The sequence below is a fragment of the Mandrillus leucophaeus genome, unplaced genomic scaffold (assembly GCF_000951045.1).
Source record: "Mandrillus leucophaeus isolate KB7577 unplaced genomic scaffold, Mleu.le_1.0 Scaffold124, whole genome shotgun sequence".
NCBI classification, from domain to species: Eukaryota; Metazoa; Chordata; class Mammalia; order Primates; family Cercopithecidae; genus Mandrillus; species Mandrillus leucophaeus.
Window position 1 is genome coordinate 4,520,207 of NW_012100765.1, and position 17,188 is coordinate 4,537,394.

General features: G+C 37.1%; 1 protein-coding gene across 5 annotated transcripts in view; it reads left to right on the forward strand.

The window, feature by feature from the left end:
* Positions 1-17,188, forward strand: part of TCF4 (transcription factor 4) — a 479,608-nt gene that overhangs the window by 150,808 nt on the left and 311,612 nt on the right. The window contains exon 1 of one of the 5 annotated variants that reach the window (XM_011971723.1): positions 800-989. The exons of the other annotated variants lie outside the window; for them this stretch is intronic. Coding sequence (XP_011827113.1) covers positions 971-989 — 19 coding nt within the window. The 5' untranslated portion in view covers positions 800-970. Of the gene's footprint in view, positions 1-799; positions 990-17,188 lie in introns of those variants that run through there. 5 annotated transcript variants of the gene reach the window in all.

Below are 17,188 nucleotides of genomic sequence, written 5' to 3' on the forward strand. Positions count from 1 at the left end.
TTTACTTTTGGAATGAATTTAGAACTCTGTTGTTAAAGTACTGTGGTGTAATTTGTATATCCAGTAGAATAAAAGTTGCCATTTTTACAAGTCAGTGTTTTAATGCTGATTTGGTACTTTTGCTATGTGAAATTCCCCACACTCCAGTATAGGAATTGAATGAAAACATATACCTTATTAAAATTGTAGAGGTAAGTATTTTCAGCTTCCTAAACAGCAGAGAATGCTTTTTTTTCCCACTTTTGGAATTACTCTGTTACCTACATCTAAGTTGTAAATCCAAAAATAAAACTAGGATTTTATTAACGTTTTCTGCCCTTCATTGCTTCCGTTCATACTTTGCTGAACTATGTTCGAATATGTTGAAAAATAATTCCGTGCATTGTGTGTTGAAAATGATATTAAAAGTGTATGTGTTATGTGGAAGAAACAATCAAAACAGATCTACTCAGACATCAACAGGATATTATTACCCCAAAGAAATGACGACAGTTTGCCAGCTTGATGCGTAAAGGAAGGAAATTTACAAACATCTCCAAGAGAGGCATGTTGAACGGTTGAAGGAAATGAGGCACGTCCTGCTTTTATTGTGCTTGTTGCAGTGGGATTCCCAGAAGACTGAACAAGGCTGTCCTGAGACCTCTGTTTGGCAAAGATCTTGTTGATTCATATTTTATTTTTGTTTCAGTAAAGGTCTGCTATTGTTCAAATTTCTAATGTAGCTCATAAACACAAAGCCAATATCATTTCCTCTTCTACTGACTGATGTATACAAATAAATGAAAATCTACGGTCATGGTTAACTCATGTTCTGTTTCCATGGAGCGTAGGAGAGTAACAAGGAAGGCCCCTTGAAAGAAAGGCCTTTTAAAGTGGAGGTCTCAGTTCACAAACTTTAAAAGTTCACGAAGTAGTATTTTAGAATTTTAATCACCAGATATATTGGGGGAATTTATTACTTCCTATTCATATGGAAGAGGACAGTGGAGGTAAATATTTATGTAACTTGTATTTTAAAAGCTTAGTCTTGATTAAAATGTTTGATCTATCGACTTCTGAATCCTTAGAAGTTTGAATTGCTGGACATTTTTGACTGGGGCTTTTTACAAAGGCTTCTGGGTTGGAATGTGTGGTTCAGGATTTTGGTTTCAAATTTCTGTCAAGTTGGACACATATAAATGAGAAAGTAATGTGGAATATTATAAACATTTCTGCTTTTTTAAGCTCTAACTTTTTTTTTTTTTTTTTTTGCTCTCTCTATCAAAATGCCTGAAAATGTCATGACTCTTTAGACAGAGAAATAGAGGAATGGAAACCATTCTGGATCCTCTGCTGTGACTCAGTCAGTCTAAGGGGCAGACTGAGCGCTATATCTGGAGTTTTACGTTATGAATGTGCACCTTTAAGCTTGAGTCAGAGAATGTGGTTACTGTCGGCCTTACTCATTAAGAGGTGCTGCATAGAACATCAGGGGGAGACTTGGCCTTGGTTTAGTAGACATTTAAAGGAGACAAACATGAAAAGCAGTTTCAGAAAGTGGAAGACCAGTGTTAAAAATCTTTGGTTTTGCTTTCATTTCTCTTAATTATTTCTTAGAATTATTGCTTTAGATCATTTTCCCAGACATTTTCATGTATGAAGAATTCCAAAGAAAGTTATTATTTCAACTCTTGAAAGATACGCTTCAGGGTGAAGGTAGGGCTTGATTATCAAAGGAATTTCCCTGGCTGGAGTCCTAACAGTTTAACTTCCTGCGATTCCCCACACCCCCTTAACCTTTATTTTTGGCTCATAACTTCAGTAATGTCTGGATTGATGGAATTCCTCTGGGAGACAGATTTGAGGGTCTAAAGGTGCTTCTCAATACAGATTTTGAGGAATGATATTAACTTATTAGAGGCACCGCTCTATTGTTTTAGTATAAAGGGGATGAGATTTTGGATGTCACATTAAGCCACTAGCCATTTTACTCTTGATGACCTTAGTTGCCTTTAAACTGTATGTTTAGTGGGGATCATTCTTCAGCAATTCATTCTTTTTTAAACGCAGTTTGATTTATAATTCTGGGGGCTGCCTCTACATGCTGTACTATCAAGAGAGACATCAAATATCTTCTGAGTAGTTTTCGACATAGTGAATTAAAACTGAAAAAACAAGTAGTGATATTACGAACATCTTAACTGAGTATGTGGTGGTGGTGTTTGTGTGTTTGTGTGTGTGTGTCTGTCTGAGTGTTTTATGTTGCTGTACCTACTTGCTTTTAGGTAACTAGTTTTACCAGAGAAGAGAATAACTTAGATTATATCAAAGTTTTTTTATGTAATGGTTTAAAAACCTGCCCTGTGTCTAGTACTCCTTTACGAAGTCCACAAGACTTGGAGATAATAGTGGACAATAATGTTCCTTAAGGACTTACAGAAATAAGACACACACAGATATATTTAAATTCCAATTAATCTGATTTTTTAGTGAGGATTATTGAAGGGCTAACAACTTATATCAGACTTTGAAGGGCTAACAACTTATATCGGACTCAGAAATGGAGTTTTTTTCCTGTTTAAAATATGAAGAGATTTAATAACATACAGGAGTCTTGCTATGATTTTTGAGAGGAGGTTTACTCTAATGTTTCAGATAATCTGTTTAACAGTTAATAAAAATATGATTTACATTTTGTTTGGATTTTTTAAAGTCAGCACATAATTTCTAAAAGTAAGCAAATTTCTTGTAGGGATGGTGAAATGAAACCTTGTAGCATTTAGCATGTATTGCGGTTTTGTTATTTGCAGTTTGTTATTAAGTGTTCCTAGGAATAAAAGGATGTGCACAGCAACAATGTTTACTGTGCCGATTTCTGGTATTTTATAATTAAAGAGCAAGTGTGAGCTGGGGAGGGTGGGCTGGAAAGCATGGATTCTGGCTTTAAATCTCAGCTTGACCACTTACTACCTGTAACCTGGGGCAACAGTTATTTAATTTCTCTGTAAAATGAGGATAATACAAGTCCCTGCTTCATTGGGCTATGGGAATTAAATGAGTTAATGCGTCTAAAGCATTGAGAACAGTGTTCAGCCCATAGTAACTGCTCAGAGAGTATTTTTAAGCTATTAGCATGATCAAATTGAGAGAGGAGAAATATAATGGAGCAGTTTCTCAGTTCTTGTTAGAAATAGTCATTGCATTTGAAAATTCAACAAAATATTAACATTCAAAACCCATTTTCAGAAGTGGTGGTGGTAGAATTGCTATAATGGAGGAAAATTTAGGAATGACAGCCTGGTTAAAAGAAAGGGCGGTGGACCTGGAGTAGGTTATAGATCAATTTAAAGCAGCAAAGTTTTCTAAAGATGCTTCTAGTTTTACTTTAAAGAAGAATGAGTTTACAGTTGCACATATAAAATAATAAGGTGTTATTTGCCAGAGGCATTTTGTTGGGGGGGGATGGGAGAAAGTTTTAGGGTGTATTGCGTGTGTTGGGGGTACATTTCCCCTGTCACCTTTTTCCACTGTTGCTGGTCCTCTGGTCAGGAAGCCTCCCTGTCCCCCACTGGTTCTGTTATTTGTTCCTGGATAGCATCAAGTTGAGGATGAGACTTTATAGGCAACACATTAGCCTCAGCGTCTCCTCCTGGTCATAGTCATTTCCAGGTTACATGGGTCAGTTTCTCCACCTTACTTGAGTGAATGCCTAGAAAGGCTAGTTCAGCCTAGAGAATTTTTAGGGGAATGGAGAAACTGAGGGTAACTCCTCAACACCAACACTTGAACCCAATCACTACTTGATAGATTGCACCCAGCACACACAATACACCCAGAAATCTTCTCCCTGATCCCCATCCAACTAAGTTTCAGCCAAAGTTAGAATTCAGTGGTTCCCTCTGTGTCTGCCCCTTAGCTGTTGCTGTTCAAGTGCAAAGGTGTTCATTTCTTTATCTACCCATGTGTAGTTGCCTAATATCCAACTAAACTGCATCAAAGTATGTAACCCTTAGGTAGGCAAAAAAGATAATTAGAATACAGTAGTACCCCCACCCCTCTTATCTGTGGTTTCATTTTCTCTAGTTTTAGCTACTGTCCATCAACTGTGGTCCAAAAATATTAAATGGAAAATTCCAGAAATAACTCCTAAGTTCTAAATTGCTCGCCATTTTGCGTCATGTGATGAAATCCGGGACGTGAATCCTTACTTTGTCCAGCAGATCCACACTCTAGATATTCCCTGCCTCCAAGTCACCTCTAGGTTTTCAGATTGACTGTTACTGTGGCAGTGCTCAGGTTCAAGTCACCCTTATTTGACTTAACTATGGCCCCAAAGCATAAAAGTAGTGAATCTGGCAATTCAGATATGCCAAAAGAAAGCCATAGAGTGCATCCTGTAAGTTACAAGGGAAAAGTTCCTCACTTAAGAAAAGGCCAGGCCTGGTGGCTCATGCCTGTAATACCAGCACTTTGGGAGGCCAGGGTGGGTGGATCACCTGAGGTCAAGAGATCGAGACCAGCCTGGCCAACATAGTGAAACACCGTCTCTATTAAAAATACAAAAATTAGCCGGGCGTGGTGGCGGATGCATGTAATCCCAGCTACTTGGGAGGCTGAGGCAAGAGAATTGCTTGAGCCCAGGGGGCGGAGGTTGCAATGAGCCAAGATTGGGCCACTGCACTCCAGCCTGGGTGACTGAGCGAGCCTCCATCTCAAAAAAAAAAGAAAAAAGAAAAAATATCATATGCTGAGGTTGCAGTATATTATAATTGTTCTGTTACTCTTAGTTATTGTTGTCAGTCTCTCACTGTGCCTGATATTTGATCTAAACTTTATCATAGGTATGTATACATAGGAAAAATCATAGTGTATATAGAATTTTGTGCTATCTGAGGTTTCAGGCATCCACTGGAGATCTTAAAACCTATCTAAAAACTCCCTCTCTTAGAGTGAGTACTGTGATTATGTTTAAATAAATGAATGCATGCTTGCCTGTGGAAGTATTTTTGTGTGTGGGGTGTGTATATGTATGTGTGTGTTTGTTGCATGTGGACATTTTAATGTGTGTATATTATCATAGCTGATGGTTTTCCTTTGGACATTTGGCTTCATTTTGTAGAAAGAAAATGCAGTTTTAGAATCAGGAAGGTGATTGGAGGATTTCGTCTGAATGTATGTGTGTATATAAATAAAATATATTATCAAAAGCCTGACTTGACTTGGGAACTGGGAAGTAGCAGCCTCAGGTCCTCCTAGGTTTATTGGAGTTACATTTACTAGCAAGTAGCCTAATCCTCTCTGCAAAGAGAGGAAGTACAGTTTTATGATAGCATCACGTGGGATGAGGATCATTGAACCAGGGAGAAACTGCTGCTGTTTGATTTCCACTGGAAGTCATCAGTATTTCTTGATCTAGAACAATGATAAAAAGTGATCTGGTCTTTAAGTAAAACTCGGATTTAAGGGTTTATCCTTAGAATCTGATCTTTAAAACTGGAAGCACAAGCTTTCCAGCTTTGAATTCACTCCATTTCAGAGATGTAGAAACCATTTCTCAAAGAGGTGTCTCTGTTGAGGTTTCACAGCGAACAAGTCAGGTCAGCTGAATCCAGGTCTAGTGTTATTTCCATGCAAATCTATTTGATTCTTCATTTTTGCAGTAATCTTTAGATTAAACCCACTCCTATACTGTTGGAGTAGTCAGGCACATGGACAGGGTGTATGTTTCCCAGATTTGAAAGTTGGTTCTCCATGTCATAGTTATTTGTTCTAGTTGCTTTTTTCTCAGTTTTCTTATCTGTACAGTGGCGTTAGTTATTTCATAGAATTATACTGAGGATGTGAGTACTCAGCATAAGTGTTAGCTATAATAATTATTATGTTATTAATGATTATGTAATTATTATGTATTGTTGATAGTAATATAATAATATATTGCTTTTTAGACACTTTAGTTAGCTATCCAGCAGATGACAATAAAAAGATGGTATTGAAGAGAAGGATTCCATAATTTTCTTGTGAAATTAGCGCCATAAATCATTGAACATCTTGCTTCATTTTTGTGTGAATTATTTGGATTGACTAAGTACTCTTGGTACTGGACTGAGTTACCATCTGCTGTGTTTTGCTTCCGTAGGTCAGGCTTATTCTCCTAGGGAATGGCAAGGTGGAAAAAAATGCCAATAACCTAACCCCAAAATGTATCCTTACTGTCCTGTTCACATTTATAGGACAGTTTTATTGCTGTAGGTAAGACGGATAACTGGGCACTATTCCAACATCTTGGCAGCTTTCCTTTTTCAAGGTACTAATATTAGGATTAGCATGTTGTTTTAAAGCCATTGCCTTTCTGCACCTTATAATTGCTTGCTCTTGGGGGTGGCTTGGAACATTTGAATTAGGGTTTTTTTCTGCCAAATATGGGAGAGGGTGTCTGTTTTGTTTTAATACTTCAGTTGGTTTTTAAAGTTGGCACTACAGTCCATTTTGCCAAAAGACAACACAAATTAGAGGCAGTATGGGCACACTGTGTATGGTGGGACAGACTCAGAGAGGGGCAGCGAGTATGCGTGAGCGAGAATGTTATAGCTCTGTCAGTGTTTGTATGTGTGCCTCAGTTTATTTTTGGTATTGATACCAATGTTCGGCAATACAGTGATTTGCCTCATCTATTTTGTTTCTAAATCAAAGCCTTGGCAGATTAAAATGACAAGGAAAAGATTAAATTGTTAATGGTATAATCATATTTTTCTCTAAAGCATTGAAGAATTATAGTGTCTCTACTTATTAGCATGTGTTCACTTTAGTGATTGAAATGTTAGCTAGTTTTACTCAAATATTAGTAGGATTTCTAATTTTCGTAGGAGAGCCCAGTGCCACAAAAGTGACTGGTAACTAGTAGTCTTCAGTTTTCATCTTCATATAACTGTCGTGAGGATTCAAGGAAGGAGCTGGGAAATGGTTTCATCTTCATAGATGCTCAGCAGATGTGAGTTCTGTTTTCTCCCATGTGTACATTTCTTATCTTTTTGTAGACTTCATGGGAGCGGCATTTATGGATTCAGACTTACATTGTTGACAATGGCCTTGCTACCTGATAGATGATCAGTAAGTTACAGAATGAATACATATTTATAAGAGCAGCAGAGATAGGAGTACATTAGGGCAATTAGAATAGATTCCTTTTTTTTATTTTTTTATTTTTTTGAGACAGAGTCTGTCGCCAAGGGTGGAGTGAGGTGGATCCATCTCACTGCAACTTCTGCCTCCTGGGTTCAAGTGATTCTTGTACCTCAGCCTCCCCAGTAGGTGGATTACAGGCATGTGCCACCATGCATGGCTAATTTTTATATTTTTAGTAGAGACCGGGTTTTACCATGTTGGCCAGGCTGGTCTCAAACTCCTGGCCTCAGGTGATCCACCTACCTTGGCCTCCCAAAATGCTGGGATTATAGGCATGAGCCACAGTGCCCAGGCATTAGAATAGATTGCAAAGAAAAGTTGACTATGTCATTCTCTGCTCCCTCCTGTATGTTGTTAAGTCTACAGGGCCATATTAGTACTATTGCCTAAAGAAACGGAGTTCCCCAAGAATGTGTTAGGAATAACAAAAATTCTGTACTTTGACCTGAAAATGGTGGTTCTTGAGCTGGTTATTTTTCTAGGTATTGGTGGAAGTTATGAGTCAGAGTTAGGTACTTATTCATGGATAACACAAGGACTTCTGTCAGACATCTGGATGCTATCACTAGAATCTCTGTTTACCCTCTTGGGCCCAGTTTATTTGTCTCTTCTATGAGGAGGAGTATACCTGTTTGGCCTTCCTCTTAGGTTGCTTTTGAGAATGAATGAAATAATATGTGAAAATTCTGTTCATAATTGTAGAAGATGGCTAGTGATGATGATGATGATGATGATGAGGATGATGATGATGAAATTGATGGTGCCCAAAATATGAAGAGTCTAGACTGAATTTTTGGCTTTCTAACTTCAAATTTTCAGGAATGCATGATGATAAAAAAATTGTTATTTCTGATATCTACTGCATTGTTACTATAGACCTTCAAAGTTTGACACAAATAACTAAATTATTTTGTTTTGTTGGTGAGGATCACTTTTATTTTAGCGGTGTAGCCTGTCAAAATAACCTTGCATGAGGATTCTCAAAGTTATACTGTGTTTCACTAGTAACTAAGGCAGTTCCATAAAAAAGACATTTAGAATGAATAAGGATAAATCAAAAGTAATTCATATCCATTGGTAAGGAGGTGGCACATACCAAGTGTCAAATGTAGACGTTTTAGAAATTGAAGTGTTACCATGGAATCAAAGTATTCCACTGTAAGGTTGAATATCTGAAGATACCTACTTTAAGCCGTCTGTTAAGATGAAGTTGATATTCATTTTACATATCCTGCTTGAAACCTCTTATGCTGTGAAATTTTCCTGTCTATTAAGAATAGTTTTAGAAAAATGAATTAGCTAATTCCTTAACTTGTATGTAACTTGAGTGTAAGTTCCTTTCCTTAACTTGTATGAAAATCAGTTCTCCTTTGTGAAAAGCATGAAATATACCTCCTATTTTATGTTGACGTTGGTTGCATTTTCAAAGTCAGAGTTTTACATTTATGTGCCCCTATATTGTCTAGCTTTGTAATCCCCACTTTAAAAGGCATCCCAAAATAGCAACAGAAGAATAAATTGTGACTTGGGTGTATTAGATTTGTATGATCTTGTTTATTGAGCTGCTTTGTTATTTAGTTACCAAGGATGATGTAAGCTTCTCATCCAAGCTTTCCTTTACTATGCTGCATTGTCCTTTAAATGTCATGAGAATACAAATATTTTCAAGGTAGCAGTGGGGAACAATCTAGATGAGATGACCAAAAGGACATCTCATATGAAACTGCAGTGCGCAAAGGTTTATTGGTCTTTGGATCTCTAAATAGAGTGACTTCAGATATCTAAATATAGTGAAAACCAGAATTCAGTGACTTTAGATTTAAGACCATAACGGGTTGTAACATCTAACTCCTTTTCTCTCTAATGAAAAAAAAACCAAAAAAATGGCCACAACAACGCGCTGGATATCAGAAATAGAAACTTTTCATCGTCATGCATTCCTGGAAATACCAAGTTAGAAAGGCATAAAAGAATAGAGAGAAAAAAACCTGTCATAGTGTATCTACCTTGGTTAGTGTTTTTCACTTAGGGGATTGCAAATTCATATGAGAATTGCTGAGAGAAACAATTAAGTTAGAGCAAATACTCTCCTTTCATTGTTACAGCCTGTAAAATGCTATTTGTGAGTTGCTACTTATCTATCACCATTTCTCTTTTTCCACTTCATTGTTAGTGTTTGTATGATTGGGGTGGGCGGGGGTCTTCTGGATGGGGTTGCTCACACTCCACAAAGCCTTATCCCCCTTCTGTTGAAAGAAGACACAGCTGAAATCAGTGTCTTTGCCTTTTCATGATATAGGGATGCGGTGGAATCAAAGCAGGCAGGATGAAAGCCCAAAAGCTTCCTGTTTCCAGCTGTTTTCCTCAGCGAAGGTTTTTTTTTTTCTTTTTTTTTTTTCTCCCAAAGATGATGCTTCCTTTCAAGGGGTTTTTAATCTGCTAACTGTTTCCTCAGTTTATTTCACTACAGTAAAATGTGTTTCCTTTAGGTCATATCTGTCTCTTTTAAAACCCAACCTGTCCTTTTCAGCCGTGTTAGTTGCTACTCAAAAGAACAAACGTGATTTATAAAAGTCCTTTTAATGAGGTACAAAGACCAATAAACCTTTGCCACTGGAGTTTCATCTTTTCGGTTGCTTTATTTTCATTTATGAAAAATGTGAGTTGTCAAAAAGCCATTGAGAACACTATTAATTTGACCATTTAATATTTGTAAACAAAGCCGTTAAGAATAAAATATGTTGTTATGGCCTTAAGGTTGTTTTTTTTTTTTTCCCTTCCGAATGCAGTATAATGATATGTAATTTGTTTAATGTAAATTCTTTAAAATTAAGGCACTGGAAACTGCATAAATGCTAAAATGAATATTAAGAGTGGCTTGATTTATTAAGTGATAATGTGCTTGAAAATATGGCTTTTTTGCACTGATGTTTATTGCTTCTTTTCGCATTGATGTTGTTTTGGAATTTTCATTTCTAAATTCTGCATCCTCTGGGGATAAATGAAACATAAAAATGAATTCTTTTAATCACTCATTAAACATAATCTCTAACTAGACCTTTCACCCATTTCCTAGATCTTCAAGGGTTCTCAATAATCATAATCATTATACATTGATTTATAAAGGAGTATCAGAGTGAGTCAGAATTTTTCTGTTTCTTTATCACTTGTCCTTCCCCAAATATCCACACTGACCTAAACGTAGAAGAATTTATCAGCAAGAAAATTCACATTGTTGCCTGTTATTTGAGCTAATTCTTTGTGATATAATGAAGCCAGTGGCATATGGGGGAGAACCACCTCATTTCATTTTCACTTTAATGCTAACTCTAACATATGCTTTTGAATTGAAGTGGGGTCCCAAATGCCAATATATGTTAAAAGAATTAAGCTCTTTAAAAAAGAGAAAGTTTTCCCTTATTTACTCCTGTTGCCCACTCTCTTGAGGGTGAGAGGCTGATAGCGCTTAAAAACATGAGCATGTCTATTTTATCTGTACTGTTTAATAGAGAGCTATGAAAAAAATGGCAATTAACATATTCAGACAGAAAATCATCCTGGCTGAATGACTCATTAAATAGTCGTATAAACAGGATGTGCCGAAATGAACTGGTTCAGAATTTAGTTCCATTGGTCTTTTCAGCACACACTGCTCATTATCAGCACTTTAAGAAGCAGACTTGTGGGTGCTTAGAGGACACTTAAATTTCTTTTCTCTTTATTTTTTTCTTAAACACTTCTCCCCTCCTCCACTCCTTTCCCGTGCTATTCCTAATTCTTTGGCAGGCTAAGATTACTCTTCCAAACATGAAGCATTCTGTTGGAAATCGAGTTAGGGGTAAGAGCATCTGACTTTCATCCAGGTCAGTGGTCCTAATCCCAGATGACAATCAAAATGTATTTGAAGATTTTTTTTTTTTTTTTTTGAGACAGAGTCTCCGTCTGTTGCCCAGGCTGGAGTGCAGTGGCACAATCTTGGCTCACTGCAGCCTCCGCCTCCCAGGTTCAAGCGATTCTCCTGCCTCAGCCTCCGAGTAGCTGGGATTACAGGCGTGTACCATCATGCCTGGCTAATTTTTGTATTTTTAGTAGAGATGGGGCTTCACCATGTTGGCCAGGCTGGTCTCAAACTCCTGACCTCGTGTGATCTGCCCACCTCAGCCTCCCAAAGTGCTGGAATTACAAGCGTGAGCCACTGTGCCTGGCCGTATTTTTAAAATATGCAGACATTGCTGAACCTCATTTTTTTGGGCTTCCCATTCAGTAGGTCTAGAGGCAAGGCCTAGAGGCAAGGCCTGGTAGTCCGTGTTTTAATACAAGCTCCCAATAGGATTCAGATAGCCAGCCGGACTTGGAAACTACTCACTGATTTGTGTCCCCTCATAGTAAAAATGCTCTTTCCCCAGGTACACGATATATGGCCATCTGGCCTCGATATCAGTGGTTTGCAGACCTGGCTGCAAATTAGAGTCACCTGGGGAGGTTGGCGAAGAACTACTGATGTTTGACCTCACCCCCAATTAAATTGGGGAGGGAGGGGGAGTTAAAACCTCCCCAGGTGATTCTAATGTACAGTCAAGTTAGAGTACTTCTGTCCTATATAAACAGATGGAGCTAGGTTTAGCTGAAAAAGTCTAGTTTTCTTTTAGAATATGCTTTACCCTGTGCTAAAACTCCGTTACTGTGCCTCCCTAACCACACACACAGGCTTAAAAGTATTGCCTCTACTAAGGCTTTCACATTTATTGGTACCCTGTTCTCAGGTGGAATAGAATGCTAGGCTCTCACGATGTATCAGATTCCTGTTTCTTCCTACCTGAGTACCGCATCTGTGATGTGCAGATGTGTTGGTATAGCATGAGCACCCCACAAAGGCTAAGTAATAAGGATGAAGAACAAAATTGCAGTTTAGCAAAGGAAGGAGCATCCATCTTTTGAGTCCCTGTATACTCCAAGACAAATTCTGAATAAACAAGTTTCTTCTTTAGCAAGTTGTGATATTAAATGGGTGCCTTTCATTACATTGGCTGACATTTGCATTTCTTGGACCCGTTCTGGAAAAGGGTCTGAGATGAACCCATTGTTGAAGATCTAAAAAACAAAAACTTTCGCCATGTCAAGGGAAAGAGGAAAGATTTCCATAAGCATAATCTTGTATTATAGATGGTACGTGAAAACTCTACGTCCTAGCTGCCCACAGGGATTTCAGGGGTACTTTAAGGGGTACTTACAAATAAAAGGAAGAAGATATATTACATCACATTCCCGTTACCAAGGAGGACCTCATCCTCTCTAGGAAAGGGTTCTCTCCTGTCTTACGTGTGACTTTCCACCTACTAAGTCCCCTTGAAGTAACTGAGCAAAGACACTCTTACAACACTAAGCCGTTGGTGCTAGAAGTGGAAGTAGACGGAGCCCTTGAGGTTCAGGTGCCAGGTCCTTTATCTCTGATGGCTTGGGAAACAAAAGTCAGCAGCCATTTCTCTTCACTAGAGACTCTGAGGAGGTAAAAAGGGGGGGATTCACGAAGTCATCTTGATTTTTCCATATCTTATGGTGAAGTCTTGTGGTAGACCCCAGCACCCTGATGGTTAGTCTCACGCTTGTAAGTTTACATAAGGCTTTCTCAAGAGACTGACATCCAGAGCGCTTGCCTTAGAGAAGACAGCTGACCATGGTCATGACACTGGAAGGTGTTAGGACTGGCAAGTCTACTCTGGTATGGCAGGAACCCTGGGCCCCTGAATAAGGGAGGTGATTATGCTTTAAAGTCTAGGCTTTCCGATGTGTAGGGCTTGTGGGACTCACTGTCAGGGTTGTGTAAGGCACGGGCCATGACTTGCAGAAGTCTGAGTGTGTGAGCACCCTCTTAAATATTGCCCCCAGGTGCTTTACTTGCTTAACCCAGGACCCAGCCCTGGCAGGGAGCAACAGCAGGAGGGAAAACCATTGATACTTTAGGTCTTCACATCTTATGCTTCATTTAATGTGGTTGATAAAGAGCCTCCTTGTAAAAATATCTTGGTGTAGACTCCCAGGGAAGGAAACACTTGTGTGACTGACAAGCCGGCAGTGCCCATGGCCACGTGTGTCACCCTGGTGGAGGATAATCGTCCTATTATTTTTTGTCAGTAGGTATAACAAGTGGGTAGTGCTTTGTGTATTCCACTGTGATGAATTAATTTTGTGTTCATTGTAGTAGCACTGATCATAATGAATTAATTTGGTATTCATGTGGATGTCAGAGGTTTTTTTTTTTTCTTTTTTTTCCCCTTCCAATTTCATGTAGCTTTAGTTAATGGATACTTTAAAGTACAGTACATCTGATCTGATTCTGTTCTCTCATTCACTTCTCGTAATTTCCCCCCCACTGGATATTGTGAGGTATTCTGTTTTTAAAACATATTTAACTTGATCTTTAAATAATTAATGTTTTAATAGCTTTACATGACCTCAAACATTCCTCCTGCTTTTAATTTATAAAATAAGGAAACTAAGGTAAATAGTTATAACAAATATAACTGCTAGGTTGAATGATATACTTAATAACTTGTATATTTTAGTTTGGTTTAAAAAGATCTGAACTAATCATTTGTAATTTGTAGCCTTATTGAAGACAAATATTGCATCCCCTTATGCAAATATGAAATAATGAAAACTGCGTGCCGTATATAATAGTTTGCTCTTATTTTAATTTCTTCTCTCTTCTTTCCCTCATAGACGAGATTGATAAATGTATGTGCATATATTATTTATCTGTTCATGGAAGGACATGTAATTGACTATTAGATATGGTAATTGCATAAATATATCTCCAAGCTCATTTCCTTTTCTGTTTATAAAATAAATGTTTTTGTTAAATTGGAATATACACTGAAATAGAAGTGCCTAATTTAGGATCGAGAAACCAGGTACCCAAACAAAAATCAAACAAAATTCTAGGAACCTTTTGACAAACTTGTTCTATAACCTATATACGTTTAAAAAATTTGTTCATCATGTTTGCTGACTATTGAAGATACTTCTAATAGAACAAGGGTTTCCTTCATCACTAACACACCTGCTCGGCTGATTTGCTCCTGGTGGAGATGTGGTTGAACCTTAAGAAAGAATGATGTTTTTTACCTTACGAGTATCAAGATGGCATTTTTGGTCTTTCTTTAAATTTAAACTTGGAAATGGTATCCTCCATATATTCTCTCATGGCTTTAAACTTTTTTTTTTTTTCTTGTAATTTGACAGCTCTTGTTCAGTTTGATTCTCAGCAGCAGCTGTATTCCATTGTAGACTGCTGTGTTTCAGCAGTTGATGGATCCTGTATATATTTTACTATTTAGCGTATATAAAGAAGTTGAGACTCTTGCAAATGGCAAGGACCATATAACTGGGTTACTATGGCTTTCATTATTTTTGTTATTATTGTGACAGATTGTACAGTCATGTACTAACAAAGATTTATGGCATCATACAGCAGTAGGAAATGTTGGGATAGAGGAGAAAACTCATGTTAAAACAAATGTCTGTAATAATAAGAGGAAAACAAAACTTCAAAAAAGCTCTGAAAATTGTTTCTAGTGTAAATATTTTTATTAACATTTGTTATGGTTGAAGATCTTGAGAACAATTGTTTATGCATTTCTGCAATTTAGATTATGCTCTATGCCTATTTGTGCATCATCGTTCTTAGGAGATTGTTCTTTTCTTTCTTCTGTGTGTGTGTTCTTTTTTTTTTAGTTTTTTTGTTTTACTGGAACATACAGGTATTGAATATGCAATGAACAGAAAATTTATGGAGGGCAGAATTATGAGTATCTGAGGAAAGTTTAATTACTTTTATAATTTAGATAAGCTTCATAATTTATTGTAACACGCTGTACTTTGGCACAATTTGTAACAATTATAAAGCCCTTGAATTTAGGTTCTTTACTTGGCAGCCATCAGCAGAGTAAGCTGTATGAAAACTTTAAGCATTTACTTTCCTTCCTCCGCCTTGCATTAAAGGCTTGTGCTGTAGTGGTTTTGTTGCTCCCATTTTCATTTGCCACATCTCTGGGTTTTCTGTATCACAGTATAGTAGGCTTGTGGTTATACACTAGGAAGCAGACGAAGAGAGGACCTGAAGATACCTCCTGATGCTCAAACCTAGGAAAGGGAAAAATGGGGAAGAACTCAGATGACTCTTGAAAATGATTCTTGCCTCAATTAAAAAGACCTCGCTATTCACTTCCATATAAAGGACATATCCTGAATTATTCAAACAATTCAGAAATCAACATTTAAAAAAATGAACATAAATTCCTTTTCATAATGAAAGAGCAGTGTAAAATGGCTCTTTTCTTAGACCTAGATTATATTACTGTTAAAGGAATTGCTGCCTAGTATACAATTTTTTGATGTTGTTGTTTTCTACGACATCAATCTTATTTGTTGTCCTTTTTTGTCATGCCTGTTAAATGTGTATTTTTCTGCATTGATGTTGAAACTAATGTACAAAGTGTGACATTTCCAAAAACTGGTTTGGTTGTTCCTAAAAACATTTGTCCTTAAAAAATATATTTATTTGCAGCCCAGGAATTTTTAGATTCACATTTTTCTTTTAATGACTAAACTGTAGAACAGAATTAGCTCTCATAAAACCTTGTACTTGCTGAGCAACTCTCATAATTAAATGATTATAACGATTTTGTGTGACACTTTGAACTTCTAAAGTTCTTTCACATCTACGTATGTTTAGGACAAGATTTAAAAATTAAATTATTCTACAGTTGGAGTAGAAATAAGTGGCCAATTATCCAGCTTTTGTACCTCAAATACCTTCCTTTTTTCTTTTTTCCAAATACCTCCTTATATTCTCCACCGACTTTGTGGGCTGCCTGAGTGTGACAGAAATGGGAACTTTAGTTACGACTTTTGATCCTCTTGTGTTAGTGTAGGTTTCTGGTAAGTCACTTGGTGCAAAACACTGAAAAAACTTACCTATTGGCTTAAATGAGTCAACAGTCTGAATCAAATAGGTTGTGAACTGGTTAAAATAATAAACCAGTAACCCTGTGGTTGAGCTCTTGATGATTAAAGAACCAGACCTAGGAATGCATTTATAGTCTTTTAAAAGAAAGACTGCCACTTCTTTGAGCTGCGTTGCTTTGTGTAGATTTCTTTATTTTTTTTTTTTTAAAGAAAGGCTTCATTATCTGTTTCAGATCTTCATAGATGTTGCAATAAGATACTCCTTTCTATTAGTATAGGATTGAAAGGATCAAAGTTAATAACTTTAACTGAGACACTTTAAAATAACAAAATAGTTTATCATCTCTTTCCTTTTCAAGATTTATGTTCTTACAAGGGTACAAGATTCCTGATTGAATGTGGTCCTACTGGTAAGGATCCCATGTAATAGAATAGTAATTCCCCTGTCTTGCATTCTCTGGTTTGTTTTAATGTTGCAAGTGAATGTGTTCTGCTGTGCAAATAAACGTAGTTCTCTTATTCACATTCCTGATGACTTGCATCCTTAAACCCTTTTGGTCAGGGTATTATTGTCCTTTATCCTGAAAAATGTCTGTGATTGTAGTGCCCTAATACTATAAATCAATGGGGACTGAATTCAGCGCCTGCTAAGTAGTGTGAGGCAACCCTTTAAATGCAAATGCATCAGGGCTAGTTTTAATGTAATTTTAATAAGGCTGAAACCATTTTGAAGTAGACTTAAATCATAATACTAATCTTAAAAGACTCTCTATTTAGCTAAGAAGTCCCTTTATTCTCACTGGCCATTTTTCCTCTGTGTGCATGCAAACCACCTTTCATGTGATTCCACAGTTTTTCATTTTTTTTTTTTCTCAAATAGAATATATGTACAGTTTGTGGTTACTGTATTAGTTGGAGAAGAGCATATATTGACTAAAATTGCTTTACTTCTTTTTCTTCCTGTTTGTACATGCCTGAGTAATCCATGTGTGTGTGTGTGTGTGTGTGTGTCCATAATATTTCAAACAAATTGCTATGTTTTGGTCAGAGAAGTAAAAAT